The 16572-nt window shown below is 37.0% G+C and overlaps 1 protein-coding gene across 3 annotated transcripts in view; it reads right to left on the reverse strand.

Moving 5' to 3' along the window:
- Positions 1 to 9797: 9797 nt before the first annotated feature.
- CCDC91 (coiled-coil domain containing 91) overlaps positions 9798 to 16572 on the reverse strand; it is a 475330-nt gene continuing 468555 nt past the window's right edge. For all 3 annotated transcript variants that reach the window (XM_027844380.1, XM_027844381.1, XM_027844382.1), the window contains one exon: positions 9798 to 10522. In XM_027844380.1, coding sequence (XP_027700181.1) covers positions 10373 to 10522 — 150 coding nt within the window. In that variant the 3' untranslated portion in view covers positions 9798 to 10372. The remainder of the gene's footprint in view (positions 10523 to 16572) is intronic.

Genomic DNA, 16572 nt, shown 5'->3' on the forward strand with positions numbered 1-16572 from the left:
GTGATTATTTTCTCTCCCTGTTAACACACACACACACACTCTCTCTCTCTGTCTCTGTCTCTCTCTCTCACTCGGTCTCCCTCTGTTCTTGCCTGTTTTCCATTGAGTCTTAGGTATTTGTACACCAAATACTTTGTGTGTATGTGTATTTATGAAAGTGTCCAATCCTTTTTTGCATGATTCGGGTAAGAGTTAGGTTCACATAACGCCTGCTTCAGCCGTCCCTTTATCCATTTTCCTATCTCCTCACACAACCCATTTATGAGAAATAGATTCCAAATCCCTTCCTAATTTCTTTCCATTGGCTTCCTTTTCACCTTCCTTTCTTCTATTAAGAACATCAAAATAGAACAGAGCCATTCCCAGATCCACTGTATTTCTTATTCAATTCTCTCTTTAACCACTGAAGATATTAGAATTCTCTCAAAACAATAAAAGGAATCTTTGCCTTTTGAAATATAAGTACCTCATCATGATTTAGTCCTTTTAAATCAATCAGATTTACTTATCCTTCTAGTTTTCACTTGATTCCTATATTTGTATTTCAAAGCTTCTCCTCAGCTCTGGTCTTTTAATCAGGAATGTTCAAAAGTTCACTATTTGTGGAGAAGATGTGAGAAAATTGGAACACTAACACATTGTTGGTGGAACTCTGAACTGATCCAACCATTCTGGAGAGCAATTTGGAACTATGCCCAAAGGGCTATAAAATTGTGCATATCCTTTGACTCAGCAATACCACTTCTAGGTCTGTATCCCAAAGACATCATAAAAATGGGGAAAATTCCCATATGTACAAAAATATTTATAGCAGCTCCATATGTGGTGGCAAAGAATTAGAAATTGAGGGGATGCCCATCAATTGGGGAATGGCTGAACAAGTTGTGGTATATGAATGTAATGGAATATTATTGTGCTATAAGAAATGATGAGCAGCCACATGTCAGAAAAACCTGGAAAGACTTGTATAGACTGATGCTGAGTGAAATGAGCAGAACAAGGAGAACATTGTACACAGTAACAGCCATGTTGTGCGATGACTGACTTTGATACATGTGGCTCTTCTCGGCAATGCAAGGATCTATGACAACTGCAAAAGACTCACAATGGAAAATACTGTCCACATCCAGAGAAAGAACCATGGATTCTGAATGCAGATAGAAGCATACTATTTGCTCTTCTTTTCCTTTGTTGTTTTGTTTTATTGCTTCATTCTCATGGTTCATCCCATTAGCTCTAAATGTTCTTTACATTATGACTAATGGGAAAATATGCTTAATTTGAATGTATAAGTAGAGCCTATATCAGATTGCACACTATCTTGCGGGGAGAGGAGAGGAAAGGGGAGAACATTTAAAACTCAAAATCTTATGGAAGTGAAAGTTGAAAATTAAAAATAAATAAACTATTTTTTTAAAAAGTTCACTATTTTGCTATAAGTCATTCTTTCAGCTGATATAGAACTCATTGAATGAAAGATTAGTTTTTCTTGGTTATTAAGCCTTTATTTTTCATTTTTGCCTTTTTGGGTATATAATGCCAGGATTATCTCTCCAAGATAGTACTTGATGCTGTCTTATATGATTCTATGTTCCTTAATACTTATTTTTTTTTTCCATAGATGCTTGTAGTACTTTTTCTTTGACTTGGAAGCTCTGGATTTTGGATGTAACATTCCTGTATTTTTCTTTTTGTGGTTTCTTTCTGGAGACAATTGGTAGATTCTTTTTTATGATAATTTTTTGTTGAAATCTTTTTGTTTTTATACCACCTACATTCCGTCCCTTAAGCTGTCTCTGAAAGCAAGCCTATAAAAATAATTTTTGATGGTTCTTTCTATTTTTTTACCTTGATATCTGATTCTAATAGTATTGTTAAGTTAAAATATGGTATCCTGGGGTTCGTTTTGGTCATGGTTTTAGGGAGTTTGATCACTTGTAAATTATGCTTTCTTGACCTGTTTTCTAGGTCAATTATTCTAACGTTCTATTTCTTTAAATATTCTATTCTTAATATTTCTTATTGTCTCATAGGGTTACTGAACTGTTAGCTCTATTCTAATTTTAAGGGAATCTGTTGCTTGTGTAAGAATTTCCAACTTTTGTTCTAAGCTATTTGCTTTTCATTTCCTTCTTCAAGAGCTATTTAATTTATGATTCCAATTTTTATTTACTGCTTTATTTCTTCATGGTAGTCTTACATTCCTTTTAGCAAAGCTCAGCCACCAACCTGCCATGGAATTACACCCTTTTTATAGATTTACTTCTTGGGTATCTCTTGACCCACAATATTTATCATAGTGTTTTGTATCTTGCTTAATCACAGCTCTAGTTTCAGCTCCTAAGTTGGGACTTTGTTTCAAGGCCAGCCTCTGCCCCATCTTGCACTTGAGTGGAGTACCTGGGCACTCTTTGGTTCTCACCCCAATTTCCTAGGCTCCAGCAACTGGCTTCCAGTTGCGCTGGTGTGTCTTTGCTCAAAGTATTGGCAAGTTTCACATGCCTATGGAGTGTCCTTTGTCAGAACATTGAGGTTATCTTGGCCTGTGCAATGTCTTATATAAGATTGCTTTGGACTTCTGTGTTTCCTGGGCCTATCAGGCCTAAGTATTGCCCCTGTTTGTGCATAAGTTATCAGAGTACTGCTGGTTTTTGACCCCCTCTCCATCTTTAACTTTCCCATTTCGACATTCCAGATTTGTGACTTTGGAAAAAGAGTGCTGCAGACATCTGGTGCCCATTAAATATCTGAGTAAAGTGCTAGTGTGCTTCTTGCTTGTTTATCTGTATTTCCGTGTTCACTGGTTTCTGCCTCTGTTTTTATGCAGTCCTGGAATAGATGACATACGTTACTATTTTTTCTTTTTGTATTGACTGGTTATTACTCAGTCTTACACCCTTTTAAAATCATTGTTGGAGTATACAGAGAGAGCTGAGATACTCTACAATCGATCACACTCCTTATCATACAAGAACCTTGATTTCCCAATTTTAATGTAAATTTTTGAAAATGGAATCCCTATTAATTCTAACCATACTTTTGTCAGAGGCTTATATATTGTTGCCACACACAATAATCCTGATAATGGTGATTAACTACAAGTGGCATGATATTCTTTGGAATCAGAGGCCTCTGGGTTTAAATCTGTTTTGTCTCTTACTACCTGTGTAACTTTGAGCAAGACACAACTTTTCTGAACTTGTTTTCTAGTCTGCAGAATAAGAGGGTTAACTAGACTTTTAAAATCTAAAATCCACTATGTGGATTTAGAAAAGATTAGCTTTCTTCTTCTTGGTAACAGAATCTATTAGAGATGTAGTAGTAGGGTCCTTCATTTGCATGTAAGCAGAAAAATAGAAGATATATGACTTGTTCCTGGCATTTTTTCTTAGACTTTTATAAATGTTTTAAAAGTATTTACATAAGTATTATTTTTATTACCTTTTAAAATAAAAATACCAGAGTCTAGGTAATGCAGATTCATTTTTATTTTCAATGAACAGGATGCTCCTTGCTTGTGCCAGCCCCTGGAAATGTGTAATGCTTTCTGTTTTCATTTTATGAAATTCATAGGATTAAAAAGATAAAAAGGGGATGGGAAGGAGTGTTCTAGATCAGGCCTAACTCAATCCAGTCCAGTAGTTGAGGAGGCTTGGGAATGGAACAAAATAAGACACTCACAAAATATATGACATTTAACCAAAGAAGTAGCTTAACAAAAGAACAGAAAGGAAATTCAGCAAAAATACAACCCGTGGTTCCCCTTGCCTCCACATTTGCCATGGAAGAATTTTTTAATAGAAGGGCAGGTTGACTTTCATGATCTGTGAAATCTGATGAACCCTGCTACTCATGGTCTGGGCTTTTATAACTTTAGTGACTAGGAAGCAGTATCCATGGTTCCAGTCTTAATCTCTTGGACCAATTACATCTTGAGAAAAATTTCAATGTCTTTTAGGGGAAAACTAGCTCTAACGATAAGAAGTAAAGTACAAATTTACAGGAACTTGAGAGTGTAGTAAATAATTTAGCTGAAGAGGCTACTGCATTCTGGTTTTTATTTCAAAAGTAAACCTTGTAGAAGACCCCTCGGCTTTAAAACAGATCAGTGCTAAGTGAGGCTATATTAAACTTCACTGTCTAGATTCTGAATGATTTATAATATTTCAAAACGGCACAATTTCCTCATATTTCTAGATGGCTATGGTTTTGCTGTGTTAGACAACTGCAGCTTGCTTTTAGTTTATCAACTAAGCAACAAGCATTTTTTTTTTTTTTGCTTTTTGGTGAGGCAATCAGGTTTAAGTGACTTGCCCGAGGTCACACAGCTAGTAAGTATCAAGTGTCTGAGGCCAGATTTGAACTTAGGTCCTCCTGACTCTAAGGCTGGAGCTCTATCCACTAAGCCACCTAGCTGCCCCTCAACAAGCATTTTTTAAAGTACTTGTGACGTACTAGGCACTGAACTAAGGGCTGGGAAAACAAAGCAAAACAGGAAAACAGTCCTTGTCCTTAAAGAGTTTACATTCTAATGGTGAGGGAACATGTTTGTATGTACACAAGATTTGACTAACTTAGGGAACTAGCTATTGATAGCATATTCTTCTCCCAAGGGCATTAGAGAGGCCAGCCCTTCCCTCCCCCCAGGAGTCAGTGCTCCTTAAGATTTGATAGATGTCTTATAGCCACACCCTGGTGTGCTGATCAAATATTCTTCTGTATAAAGATGAGGGAGGCCAAGTCTATTTGAACCAGTGTAGTATCCATACTATAGTCTGGAAGTTGGCCCACCACCTGATTTTGTATGACCCACAAGCTATGAATAGTTTTTAATCCCTGATGTCATGGTTCTCTTTGAAAACAAAGGACAAACAATAACAATAACAACAGCTTGTGAGCCATGGAAAAAACAGCAGGCTTGATTTGTACCATAGGCTGTTGTTAGCTGACCTCTATGTAGTACATTTAAACTTTTTATTAATATTAAACAGACTACAAGAAGCAGCATGTCACAGTGGGATTTAGAGTGGGCTTGAAGACAGATACACAGGGATTCAAGTCCTACCTCTCACACATCTTGACTATATGGTACTAGACAAGTCATTTAACTCCTAATCACTTCTCCAGTCCTATATGTTGCAGAAAAATTGCCAGCTTACACCAGTAGAGGAAGTTTCCTCCCCCAGGAGTTCCTTGTACCAATGAAATAACAGAACCACTTACTACCCCTTTTTCTTAAAATGGAATATAAATGTCTCATTTCATTTTAATCTTGAGCCTGAACTGGCCTGAGTCAGGCTTGGGCTACAACAGTACATATAAAGTAGGAACAAGGTAACCTCAGAAGGGAAGCCATTGGCAATTAAGAATGTAGAGTGGGACTGGGAAAGGTCTTTTACAGAAAATGGTTTTTGAGCTGACTCATTTGAGAGATTGTAGGCATGGGAGATAATGCAAAGGGATGGAAAAGAGAGATGGCAAGTCATTTGTGAAGATCAGCAAGCACAAGACTATGGCAGAATTGTAGAGTAGAAGAAGAGTAATGTGTAAGAACACTAGAAAGGTAGGAAGTGGAAAGATTGTAAAGAGCATGGGATGCCACAAGAAGAGCTAATATTTGATCTTAGTGATCGTAAGGAACCTACTGAGTAGTGGAGTGATATGATCAGTTTGGAACTTTAGGAAAATCACATTGGAAACTGTGCGAAGGAAGGATTGGAATCGAGAGAGAATTGAGATAAGGGGACCAATTAGGATGCTATTGCAATAGTCCAGGCAAGAGGTGATGAAGGTCAGAACTAAGTGGTTATGTGAATAGCGATAAGGGAACACATATGAAAATAATATAAAGACATAAGCAAGATTAGGTAATCAATAGGATATGTGAGGTTAATTGATATATGATGAGTTGAGGATGACACTAGACTACAAAACTGGGTTTCTAGAAGGATGGTGGTATCCTCAACAATAAAAGGGAAGTTTAGAGGACGGCTAGGTGGATGAATTTTTTTTTTGAGGGGGGGAGGAATAGATAATGAGTTCAGTTTTGAACACATTGAATTTGAGATGTCTATAGGATATCCAGTTTGCAGGGGCCAATAAGCAGTTGGTGAGGTAATCTGAAGATCAGGAAAGGCACTAAGGCATATTATATAGATGTCGGAGTCATCTGCCTAGAGAGTTTAATTGAATCCATGGAAACTGATGATATCACCAAGAGGGAGAATATATATAGAAAAGGATGTCTAGAACAGAGACCTGGAGTCATGCACAGTTTTTGAGGATGACATGGATGAAGATCCAGAAAAGATAATGAAAAGGAGCAGTGAAAAGCAGTGAAAAGGAGAACTAAGAGAGAAAAATATCTCAAAAAAAAAACCCCCAAAATAGATAAGAGAGAATATTCAGAGGGTGGTCAACAATGTCAAATGGTACAGAAAAATTGAGGATGACTGAGAAAAGGCATATTAGATGTGGTAATTAAAATATTAAATTTGGTCATTAAAATATCATTGGTAATGTTGAATAAAAGGGCAGCTAGGTGACACAGTGCATAGAGTACTGGGCCTGAAGTCTGGAAGGCCCCTCTTCCTTAGTTCAAATCTGGCCTCAGACATCTACAGTTACGTGACCCTGGGTAAGTTGCTTAACTCTGTTTGTCTCAGTTCTTCATCTATACAAAAGAGTTAGAGAAGGAAATGGCAAATTACTCTAGTTTTGGGTTACGAAGAGGCTGATGTGACTGAAATAATCGAACAATAAAAAATGCTGAATAATGAGATTGAATGCTATTAGGCAGTGAATTGAGAAGAGACCAAGAGGAGAGGAATTATAGGAATTGAGTATTGATGATTTTTCAAGGAATTTAGCTGAGATGGCAAGGAGAAAAATGTTTGTAGGCTTCAGAGAAGGAACCAATACATTGGAAAAGAATGAAGATTAGAGATATGGGAATGACAATAGGAGTCACCGGCTTGAGAAGACTAGAGTGGAGAGGATCAAGCAGTTGTGTAGAAAGATTGGTTTTGGCAAGACACAAGCATTCTTATTCTTCAGAGATTACAGTAAAGATAGAAAATGAGCAATGATGTCAAGGGAATGTGATGATGAAGAAGGGAAGAAAAGAGAGCTTTCAGTGAATAGACTCCTCCTCTATCCACTGCACCACCTAACTGCCCCCTTGGCTAATTTTTAAGGTGTTATTTTTCTTCAGCATTTTTTGGGGCCTCCTTTAGCAAACTGTTGACTTGTTTTTCATGATTTTCGTGCATCAATCTCATTTCTCTTCCCAGTTTTTCCTCTATTTCTCTTACTTGCTTCTCAGAATCCTTTTTGAGCTCTTCCATGGCCTGGGACTGATTCATACTTTTCTTGGAGGCTTTGGATGTAGGAGCTTTCACTTTTTTGTCTTCTTCTGGCTGTATGTTTTGATCTTCTTTGTCACCAAAGAAAGATTCTATGGTCTGACATTTTTGTGCAGTTTGCTCATGATCCCAGTCAATTAACTTGAGTTTTAAACTCTTTGTTAAGGTAGGGGTCTGCTTCCAGTGTGGAGAATGTACTGTCCCAAGCTTTGGGGGTTTTGTGCAGCTGTTTTCAGAGATACTTCTAGAGACCTGTAAATCTTGAGTTCTTCCAAGGTGGTATGATCAAGGGCGAGGTGTTTTCTACTCCTTTCCTGGCCTGCACTCTGGTCTGTGAGTGACCATAAGCACTATTTTCTGCCTTGGAACTGTGAGGATTCCCTCTCCACTGTAACTATAAGCTCCACCATGCCAGTGCTCCTCCTCACCCCAGGACCACCACTTAGAACTGTGATCCAGATCCAAGCAAGGGCAAAGCAAGAGAATCCTGCCTCAGCACCAGCAAAGAGATCCCTGAAATCCCCCTCTGATAAGCCACTTGATTGCCCCTCTGTCTGTGGGCTGAGCTCCAGAAGTAGCCACTGCCCCGGGGCTGTGGCAACACTGGGGCTGAGACCAAGCTTCTCTCTCTCACCGCAGTCACAGACTTTTTCTGCTGGCCTTCTAAGTTGTCTTTGGCATTTGTGGGTTGAGAAGTTTGGGAACGGTCACAGCTGCCCGTGATCCAGTCCTCTGAGGGCTGCTCCAGGTTCACTGAGGCCTGGTCTTTGCCTGCATGCCCACTCTGAACTGCTTTCCTCTCCCAGTCCAGCACAATAGACCTTTCCAGTCAACCATCCAGGTGATCTTGGGCGGGAAATGTGTTTCATTCTGTCTTTTTGTGGGTTCTGCTGCTCTAGAATTTGTTTAGAGCCATTTTTACAGTTATTTGGAGGGGTTTGGGGGAGAGCTTAAGCAAGACATTGCTTTTACTTTGCCATCTTGGCTCTGCCCTCTAGCTAATAATTTTTACATGCTGAATTTTCAGGATGAAATTGCTGCCTTTTATCTACTGCAACACATTAACCATTCCCTTGAGAAGTAGGCAATGGTATTTTTTGTAACTCTCTTAACCCAAACTAATCTACTCAGAATTTAGCCAATAACTTGAATCTCTCTGAGAGTTAGATATGTTGCTGATTCAGATTCAACAGTATTGATGTAAATCAGTCCTAGCTAACTCACCTAAGTCCCATTCTATGCCCATCTGATGCTTCTGAACAATACTCAAGGATTGATTTGTGGAAAGTATATTGCCATAATCCAATTTTGATTGCAATTGCATGAGAGACTGTGAAAAAGTTCACATTTCAGAGAAGTGGCTGGGAGTAAGCCTCTGGGTGTGTGCCCAATAAAAACTCAGTCCGACAAGCAGCACTTCTGCTAGGGCAGATGGAAAATGCTTTTTAGGTCACTCTGGACATTGACTACCATTTTATGAGAATGGAGTCCTCAGTATAATGAACAAGTTCATTTGATCCTCAGAAAGTATCCTCTGCCCCTCCCTTACCAGTTTCCACTATATGCCAACTCACTACTGCTGTCTTGTCCTCAGTAAATTTTTTTCCAGTTTACTTCTTTCTGAACTGGTGTAGGGGTAGTTTAAAAAAAACTACAATAGATTAAAAAGAGATAAAGAACTAAGTGACTGCAGCCCCAAATACTTTTCTATTTTACATGAGCACAAAGAATATAGCAGCCCAGAAACCAGGAGACTTTAATGGAGTGTCCCCTATCTTCAAGATCCTTTTTTCTTTTTCCTGGGATATGATAGATGAATAGATGTGAATATGAAATCTGTTTGGCCTTCAGGCTCATCAGTTATACTCAGGTCTTTACTTGAACTTGCAAAAGGGAACATGAGTAGTTTTTTAATCATTTAAAATAAACACTACACAAACATACCCTGAAGGCTCTGGCTAGAAGTATATAAATACATGGAGAAATTAATCATATAACTTCACTTTGGGTAGATATTTTTATTGCTGTAAGAAAGTCCAGGAGATAGGAAAGTTGAAGCATCACAGATATAGTAAGATAAAACATTTATGTAAGTTTCAACAGCAGAAAAAAATCACTTTTATGTGAAAATTGAAAAATGTGAAAAACGCCTATTAACAGAGGCACAAATCTATTATGTTTGAGGTACTTATCATAAATTAAGAACATTCAGAATTCTGGGGAAACTATTCCTACTGCCTCTATTAGAACTTGAAATCCTAGAACATGGATCTCAAGGAATAAAATGAACCCTCTTTCATTAGATCAAGCACAAGGTTAAATTTTCATAAGAAAGTAATTTCAATTCTCATTTTGAAGAACATATATATGCATATATATGTATACATACCACATACACACAAACATACACACATATATATGTACATTATGTTTTTTCTTTTTCAGCATGTGTTTCAACAGGACAGTAAAATTAATATAAAATACTTTAAATTTCTCTTTTCCCCTCTTGTTATTCATTTTCTGTTCACTGGCAAAAAGTATTATAAACAGCTGAAAAAATGGCCAGGAAAACTCAGATCTTTATATCCAAATTCCAAAGAGGTAACTAAATAATATTGAAACTTGGGCCTCCTCCTATGCTAGAAGAAGAAATAAATTATACGATCACATGCTGGCATCTTGTAAAAAGCCATATTGAGGCAATAAGTTACGATGCTCATTACCTTTGCCAAATTTACCAATAAAAGGCCACTGGAGGCTATAAAATTTGCAACATAAGTGTAGGTTTTGATCATGTGGTATTTTTCAATTACTTTCTTAGGTCATATTATGCTTGAAAGGAAAGCAAATGAGAAAACAAAACAAAACAAATTAGATCACCTGACGTTCTTCTAAATATTGTTTTGTATTATCCTTAAGCCAGTACTATAATCCATAATATTTTAAAAAGAAAAGAAAAGCAAAGCATCTGTGTAATTCACAGAATGTAAATCAGGGACTCAAATGATCTAGCCACTCTCAGTGCTGGTCAGCTTGTCATGTTCTCCTCCTTCTGTTGAAGTTGGTTCTTCAGAGATTAAAGAACTCAATTGTTTCTGGGCACAAGAGAGAAACAGTTCCAAAGTTGATAGGCTTCTCTGGCGGATCACTTCATCAAGCTATGGATTTTGTTTAGAAAGAGAAAATAATGCCATTTAGAACAACTGAAATAAACAACTTGAGAAGAAATGTATTATGCACATTATTTTGAGGAGAAAAACTAGGAATTTATTTTCTAGTGATTTGAATAATGCATTAACATTGAATTATAATTATGCTACTCTATCTTATTATCTATTTTAAATGATATAAAAACAAGTAAAGTAAAAGTTTATGATATAAACTTTTAATAAATGATCACTTATTGGACAAATAGAATGTTATCTCCTTCCTCTTATTGGAGAAGGCACAGAAACAGGATAAGGGCATATGTTGTTAAACATACCAATAGAGTGCTCTATTTTGCACAGAACCTATCCCTTGACTGCTTGAGAACCTACAAGGAGATTTAATAAAGTAATAAATGACTCAAGTAACAGACAGCGGGGTGAGTGTTTGGTGTAGTTATCAACTAGGGAACTCCAGGATGAGGAAACTCCCTCTACTGAAAGAGGTTGGCACCTTTTCTGCAACAGTATTAACGTATTGCCTACAGCACTAAGAGATTGACTTGCTCAGGCTGACAAATCAGCAATCTGTCAGAAGTGGAACTTGAACCAACATCTTCATGGCTGTAAGGCTAGCCTTCTATGCCTTTCTATGATATCGAAGGGATCTTAAAAGAACCTCTTGTCCAAACCCCAACAGAATACCCTATTACCATGCTATGTAACAGAGTTCAAAACATACACAACATAGGTGTGTAAGAATGGGTAGGTTTCTCAATTGCTTAGAGTACTGTTAAGAAAAAAAAAAGTAAGGTTGTAATAATTACAGAAAGAAAGCATTTACAATACCTGCCACATAAAAGTGTGCGTGTGTGTGTGTGTGTGTGTGTGTGTGTAATTTTTCTGTTCTTCAGAAGTATGGAGAATTAGAAGGCATTACTGAGGTTACAATGGGAAAGTTTACAGGCATCAGTGTGGTAAGTTCATATGGACATTATAATAGGCTATGAAAACCACCAAAAAGTTTGAAAATTCACTTACGTTGAAATGTTCCTTCCAAATCTAGCATTCTATAAGTTTTTATATTTTTAACTTGATGCAGACTTTTTTTAAACAACTGTCCCTATAGGTCATAATTAAATTTAAAAAAAATTAAGCATCTATCATAAGCAGGGAATTAACTACACTAGGTCCTATAAGGGATACAAAGATGAACAAGTCATGGTCCCTGCCTTTAAAGACCTTAAAACTGAGTAGGAGAAATAAGGTATGAATATAACATGATAATACTGAAGGAGAGGTATGCGTAAAAGTACAAGAACAGTTCAGAGTAGGGAGACAACATTTTTGTAACATTTTAGATGGACTTTGGGGAATAGGGAGGATTTTTGGCAAGAAGACATACAGAGGGAATGGTGTGAACATCGGAATAGAGGCTTGAAAGCTTGGACCATGGCCAGGGAAGAACAAATAGCATGGCTGAACTTCTGTCTAGGGCATATAAATGTGGTAGTGGGAGTGCAGGAGCCCTTGAAAGCCAAGCCAAAAAATGCAAACTCTTTTTTTTTTTATATGTACTGAAGAGCATAACATTTTCTCAGCACCCTGCCCAGAATATTTGTGTGCTAAAATTTGAAGATTTTGAGCAAGGGAGTTACACAATCAAGATTCTAATTAGGAAGATTAATCTAGTTACAGCACACATTGGTAGATTGGAGGGATAAAGAATAAAAACAGGAGTTTAATCAATCAATCAACAATCATTTGTTAAGTGCTTAAGATGTGTCAGGAACTATGCTAAGCACTAGGGATACAAATTAAGGTAAAAACATGAAAAACAAAACAGTTCCTGACCTCAGTGAACTTACATATTAATCAGGGAGACAAAATGTAAGTAAAAATACCTACAAGATACACACAGAGTCAAAAAGAAGGCTCAAATGGTCAGGAGGACCAAGAAGGCCTCCTGCAGAATGTGATATTTAAGCTGAGTCTTGACAGAAACCAGGGATGACAGACAAAGGTGAGGAAGGAGAACATTTCATTGCCATTTAGGAGGCTATGGCTGTAGTTCAACTGAGAAGTAATGAGGACATAAACTAGAGTGGTAGCAAGAGAAATGTAAGTGAAGAATGAATGTGAGATACAATAGAGTTAAAACTGGCAGGATGGTGACTGCCTCTACGGATGCACAGGACAAGGGAAAGAAAGGAGTTAAAGATGACGCCAAGGTTTTGAATCTGAGAAAATATTAGTACCATCAGCAAAAATAAAGAAATTAGGAGGAGTTGGTTTGGGTGGTGAGATGACAAGATCAGTTGAGAAATAATAGTAACATAGTAGTCTATTTAGATTTGCTCATTATATACTTTAGTGTCAGAGCTCAAAAATGAGACATGGAACTAAATTTTCTTGGTTTTTAAAAATTTTTTTTCAAATGATATACCAAGGCATTTAATCAGTTGAAATGTAAGTGATTTTAAAAGCTTAAATAATGCCTTAACTTAAAGGAATCTCAAGATTACACTTTCATTTGGTTTTGAATGAACCAGTTAGAAATGAAATACTACTTTGCAGAATACTATGTATTTATGTATCCAGTCATACGTGGTGAGCCTGGTAGACATGGTGACCTCCAAAAGTATACAAAATATCTATGTAGACACCTCTATTGATAGTTGGGAAGCGGACAGTAACCAATTGTTGGCTTTAATTTCCTAGACTATCTCCTTGAATATTATTGAAATCCAGAAGAATCATTGTGACATTTCCTTTTTTAAAAAAAAATGGGTTTTGAGAGAATTGCTGGAATGCTGGTTTTTAGATGCTAGGTAATGAAGTTTGGAAATTTTAGAATAATTTCTACAGTTTGTAAAGAGCTCCAAGTATTTGACCAATAATTGCTGCCAGGATATTTATTTAACCTAACAAACCTATGTTGAAGTCTTGAGTCCATAATTCATATGTTGCAGCTTTTAAAATTAAAGGCCAAAAGGACAGGAAAATTTTGATGAATCTTTTAATAAAACATAGCAATTATCTTCCTTGCATATGTTAGGAATCACTCCGGAATTAGAATCTATAAAGATAATGACCCTAATGGCACTGAGTTTAGGCTCACTTCATATCTTTCTTCATTTCTCCATAGAATTGTGTGAAGAAAAAATTCTATTAAATAAATGGAAGGTCAAAGCTCTGAGCACGTCCAACATGATATGTAAACCTTCTAAGGAGTAAGATAGGTATCTGGACATAAAAGACCTGAGTATCTAATTTGGTGGGTCTTTCTATGTATGGCATATAAGACCATGTCTGTGAGGTACATTATTTGGGACCTTTCTCTTAAAAAAGATGTTGGATTTTTCTTCTCATAGCCAGCCCATCAGCATGATGTTCTTGGCATGTACCTGAATTTCAACAGTTTCTATTTTATTATGCATGACCTTATTATCCTTTATTGAGGCAATACAGGCTTTGGCAAATTGTTCCACTATTTTTTCCCTTGTAATGTGGGGTTTAATTCTGTATTTGTGGCTTTCATTTCAAAGTGCGTCAAAGATGAGTACTTTATGACACAATGCTGTCAAATTTCTACTAAGAGCATTGGTGTCATATTTTCAGATTTGATGTTTATTTTTCTTTAGTGATGGGGTAGCTATAAAATACTGTGTTTTCATCTTCATTTTGTGTTGTTTCAGCTGTCACATAGTTGTTAGGGATTCCTGAAAAAAGTTGGAATTTGGGGGCCTGGGTCTTATAAATCGTTTTGCTTTCATTTTTTTTTTTGATTTTAATCATCCTTTTATGGTTTCAGTTTGTTGGCGCCTACAGAGGCCCAGCAGGAGTCCAGTGATTCTTGCAGACTTTAAATTTCATAACCATTTAATGAAAAGAAGTGCTTGACTGGTCTTTATCCACCTGTTATGTTAGATTTGCACTTACATTTTAACCAGTATGTCCTGCCCAAAGTAAAAAAGCAAATGCAAAGTATGATCCCTTTCACGTGGACATTTTGTTGCTGAAAAAGGCAGAGAAAGAACATTTATGTGAGAAATACAAACAAAATCAAGAAGAAATAGCTTAGGTAAAATGTTGAGGAGAGATGCAGACTTCTCTGACAGAAAGTTGCCCCTCAGATAAATGTAGTGAAAGGACTTGTTAGAAAGTAGAATGATGAATATGGTAAAGATGGCTGCAGTACATTGTGAACCAACAATTCATTTGCATGTGATTGTTCTCAAAGTTTTAAAGGTTTAAATAACTTTAACTTTAAATAAGATAACTAGGCCTATAGAAAATTGTAGATTATAGATCTCTGTCACAGATGATGGAAAGGTGGAATTTTTGAATTTCAAATCATAAATTAGAGTTGTAAAGACAGGTCCCTACTTATGAGAAAGCCCTGGTTTAGAGTATTAGAAGACAAAGATGAGAAGAGGATGGGGTAGGAGACAACGTGCTGAAGACAGAAGCAAGAAATGAAGCTGAGCTCTAGAGGAGTGAGAGACAGGGGAAACAAGGGAAGTATCTGTATGTAAACAGAGTTACTGCTTACATAAGATACAATAGAGGGGTTGACAGGAACTAATGAAAGTTGACAGGCAGGCTTTGCAGCTGCTCTACTGGGAACTGTGGTGACTGGAAGACAGACACTGCTTTGCTAGGAACTACTTGGTTGGAGAAAGGAAGAATTCTAATCTAACTCTAATCTAATTTATAGCCTGAGAAAGGGGAAAACTCTCAGAGGTTTTCCCATATTGCTATGTTCTTTTATTTGAGCTTCAAGAGAGAGAAACACAAGGGTTTACAAATACCTTGCTATAAGAAAAGGCATAGCTTTGCTAAGAACTGACTGGATAAAGCAGACTTCCCACATCAAAAGAGCATAACATTTTCTTAGCATCCTGCCTAGTGCAGCTATGTGCTAAAATAACTTGTCATTGCTTTAATGGCCTAAGAGTAGCAAAGACATGACTCTGTCCTGCAGGAGAGCTGTATGGACCAGATAGCAGAGAAGTGGTTTTGCCCAGAAGATGACTCATGGTGCAGATTATACTCTAAAGAGACCAAAGACGTCAAAGCTTGCCATCCAGAGCTGTGATCTATGTTTCCCTACTTATGTACTCCCCTGCTAGTTTTCTGAAAGCACATGTCAACTCTCCCTATGGATGCTGCATTCATTGGTGGGAGAATATGACCCAAGTTTATGCATAGATTTTTATATTTTTATTATTTTTGCTCTTGATATCTATTGAGTAAAGCTTAGATTCGGATCATTTCCACTTTTTTTCTTCTACTGAATAAAAGTTATGATTATTCTTGCATTTGCCTTATTGTTTAGTAAATGTTTCATGTTTAAGAGTAAATAGTATCATTGTGACTAATTTTCTGCAAATGGGAAGGAAAAAGGTAGAGGCAGATGAGGTACAATAATAGAGAATATATTCCCCCCCCCCACATACCAGGGTTATCCCTAGGACTCTGAGAGAGTGATTTGTAGCTGCATAGCTATGGTTGTGGCCAGCAGAAACCACTTTGACCCGTCAAAGTGAATGAGGTGAAATAAATGAGCTGGTTTACAGAGAAAGAGAAAGGGGTAGGGTGCAGTTGCCATACTGGATGCTACAAAAAGGCAACAGCAAAAAAAAGTAAAATAAAGCAAACTCTCTGTGCTTTAGCATTTCACTTGCTACACTGTAATGAGAAGGCTAATGAAGTAATGTCCACCAAATGAAGAATTTCAAAGTCAATCAAAAAAATTTTTAAGAATAAAATTATTTCCTTTAATGAAGACCTTGGTTAAGAATCCTTTCTCCATGTCTCCCCCCAAATTCTGCTATTCAAACTATCACATACGTAGAAGAAACATTCAATATATGACATTATATATATTAATTGTGCTTTCAATACTTTTGTGCTTTAGCATAATTGTCACAGGTCCAACAATGTCATCCCCCATTCAATGAACTCTAGTGGTTTCCTATTACTTCCAGGATTAACTATCAAATCATCTAGCATTTAAATCCTGTCATAACCTAACTCCCCACTCTCCCACCTTTCCA

Source organism: Vombatus ursinus, unplaced genomic scaffold (genome assembly GCF_900497805.2).
Source record: "Vombatus ursinus unplaced genomic scaffold, bare-nosed wombat genome assembly UNPS02014941.1, whole genome shotgun sequence".
NCBI lineage: Eukaryota > Metazoa > Chordata > Mammalia > Diprotodontia > Vombatidae > Vombatus > Vombatus ursinus.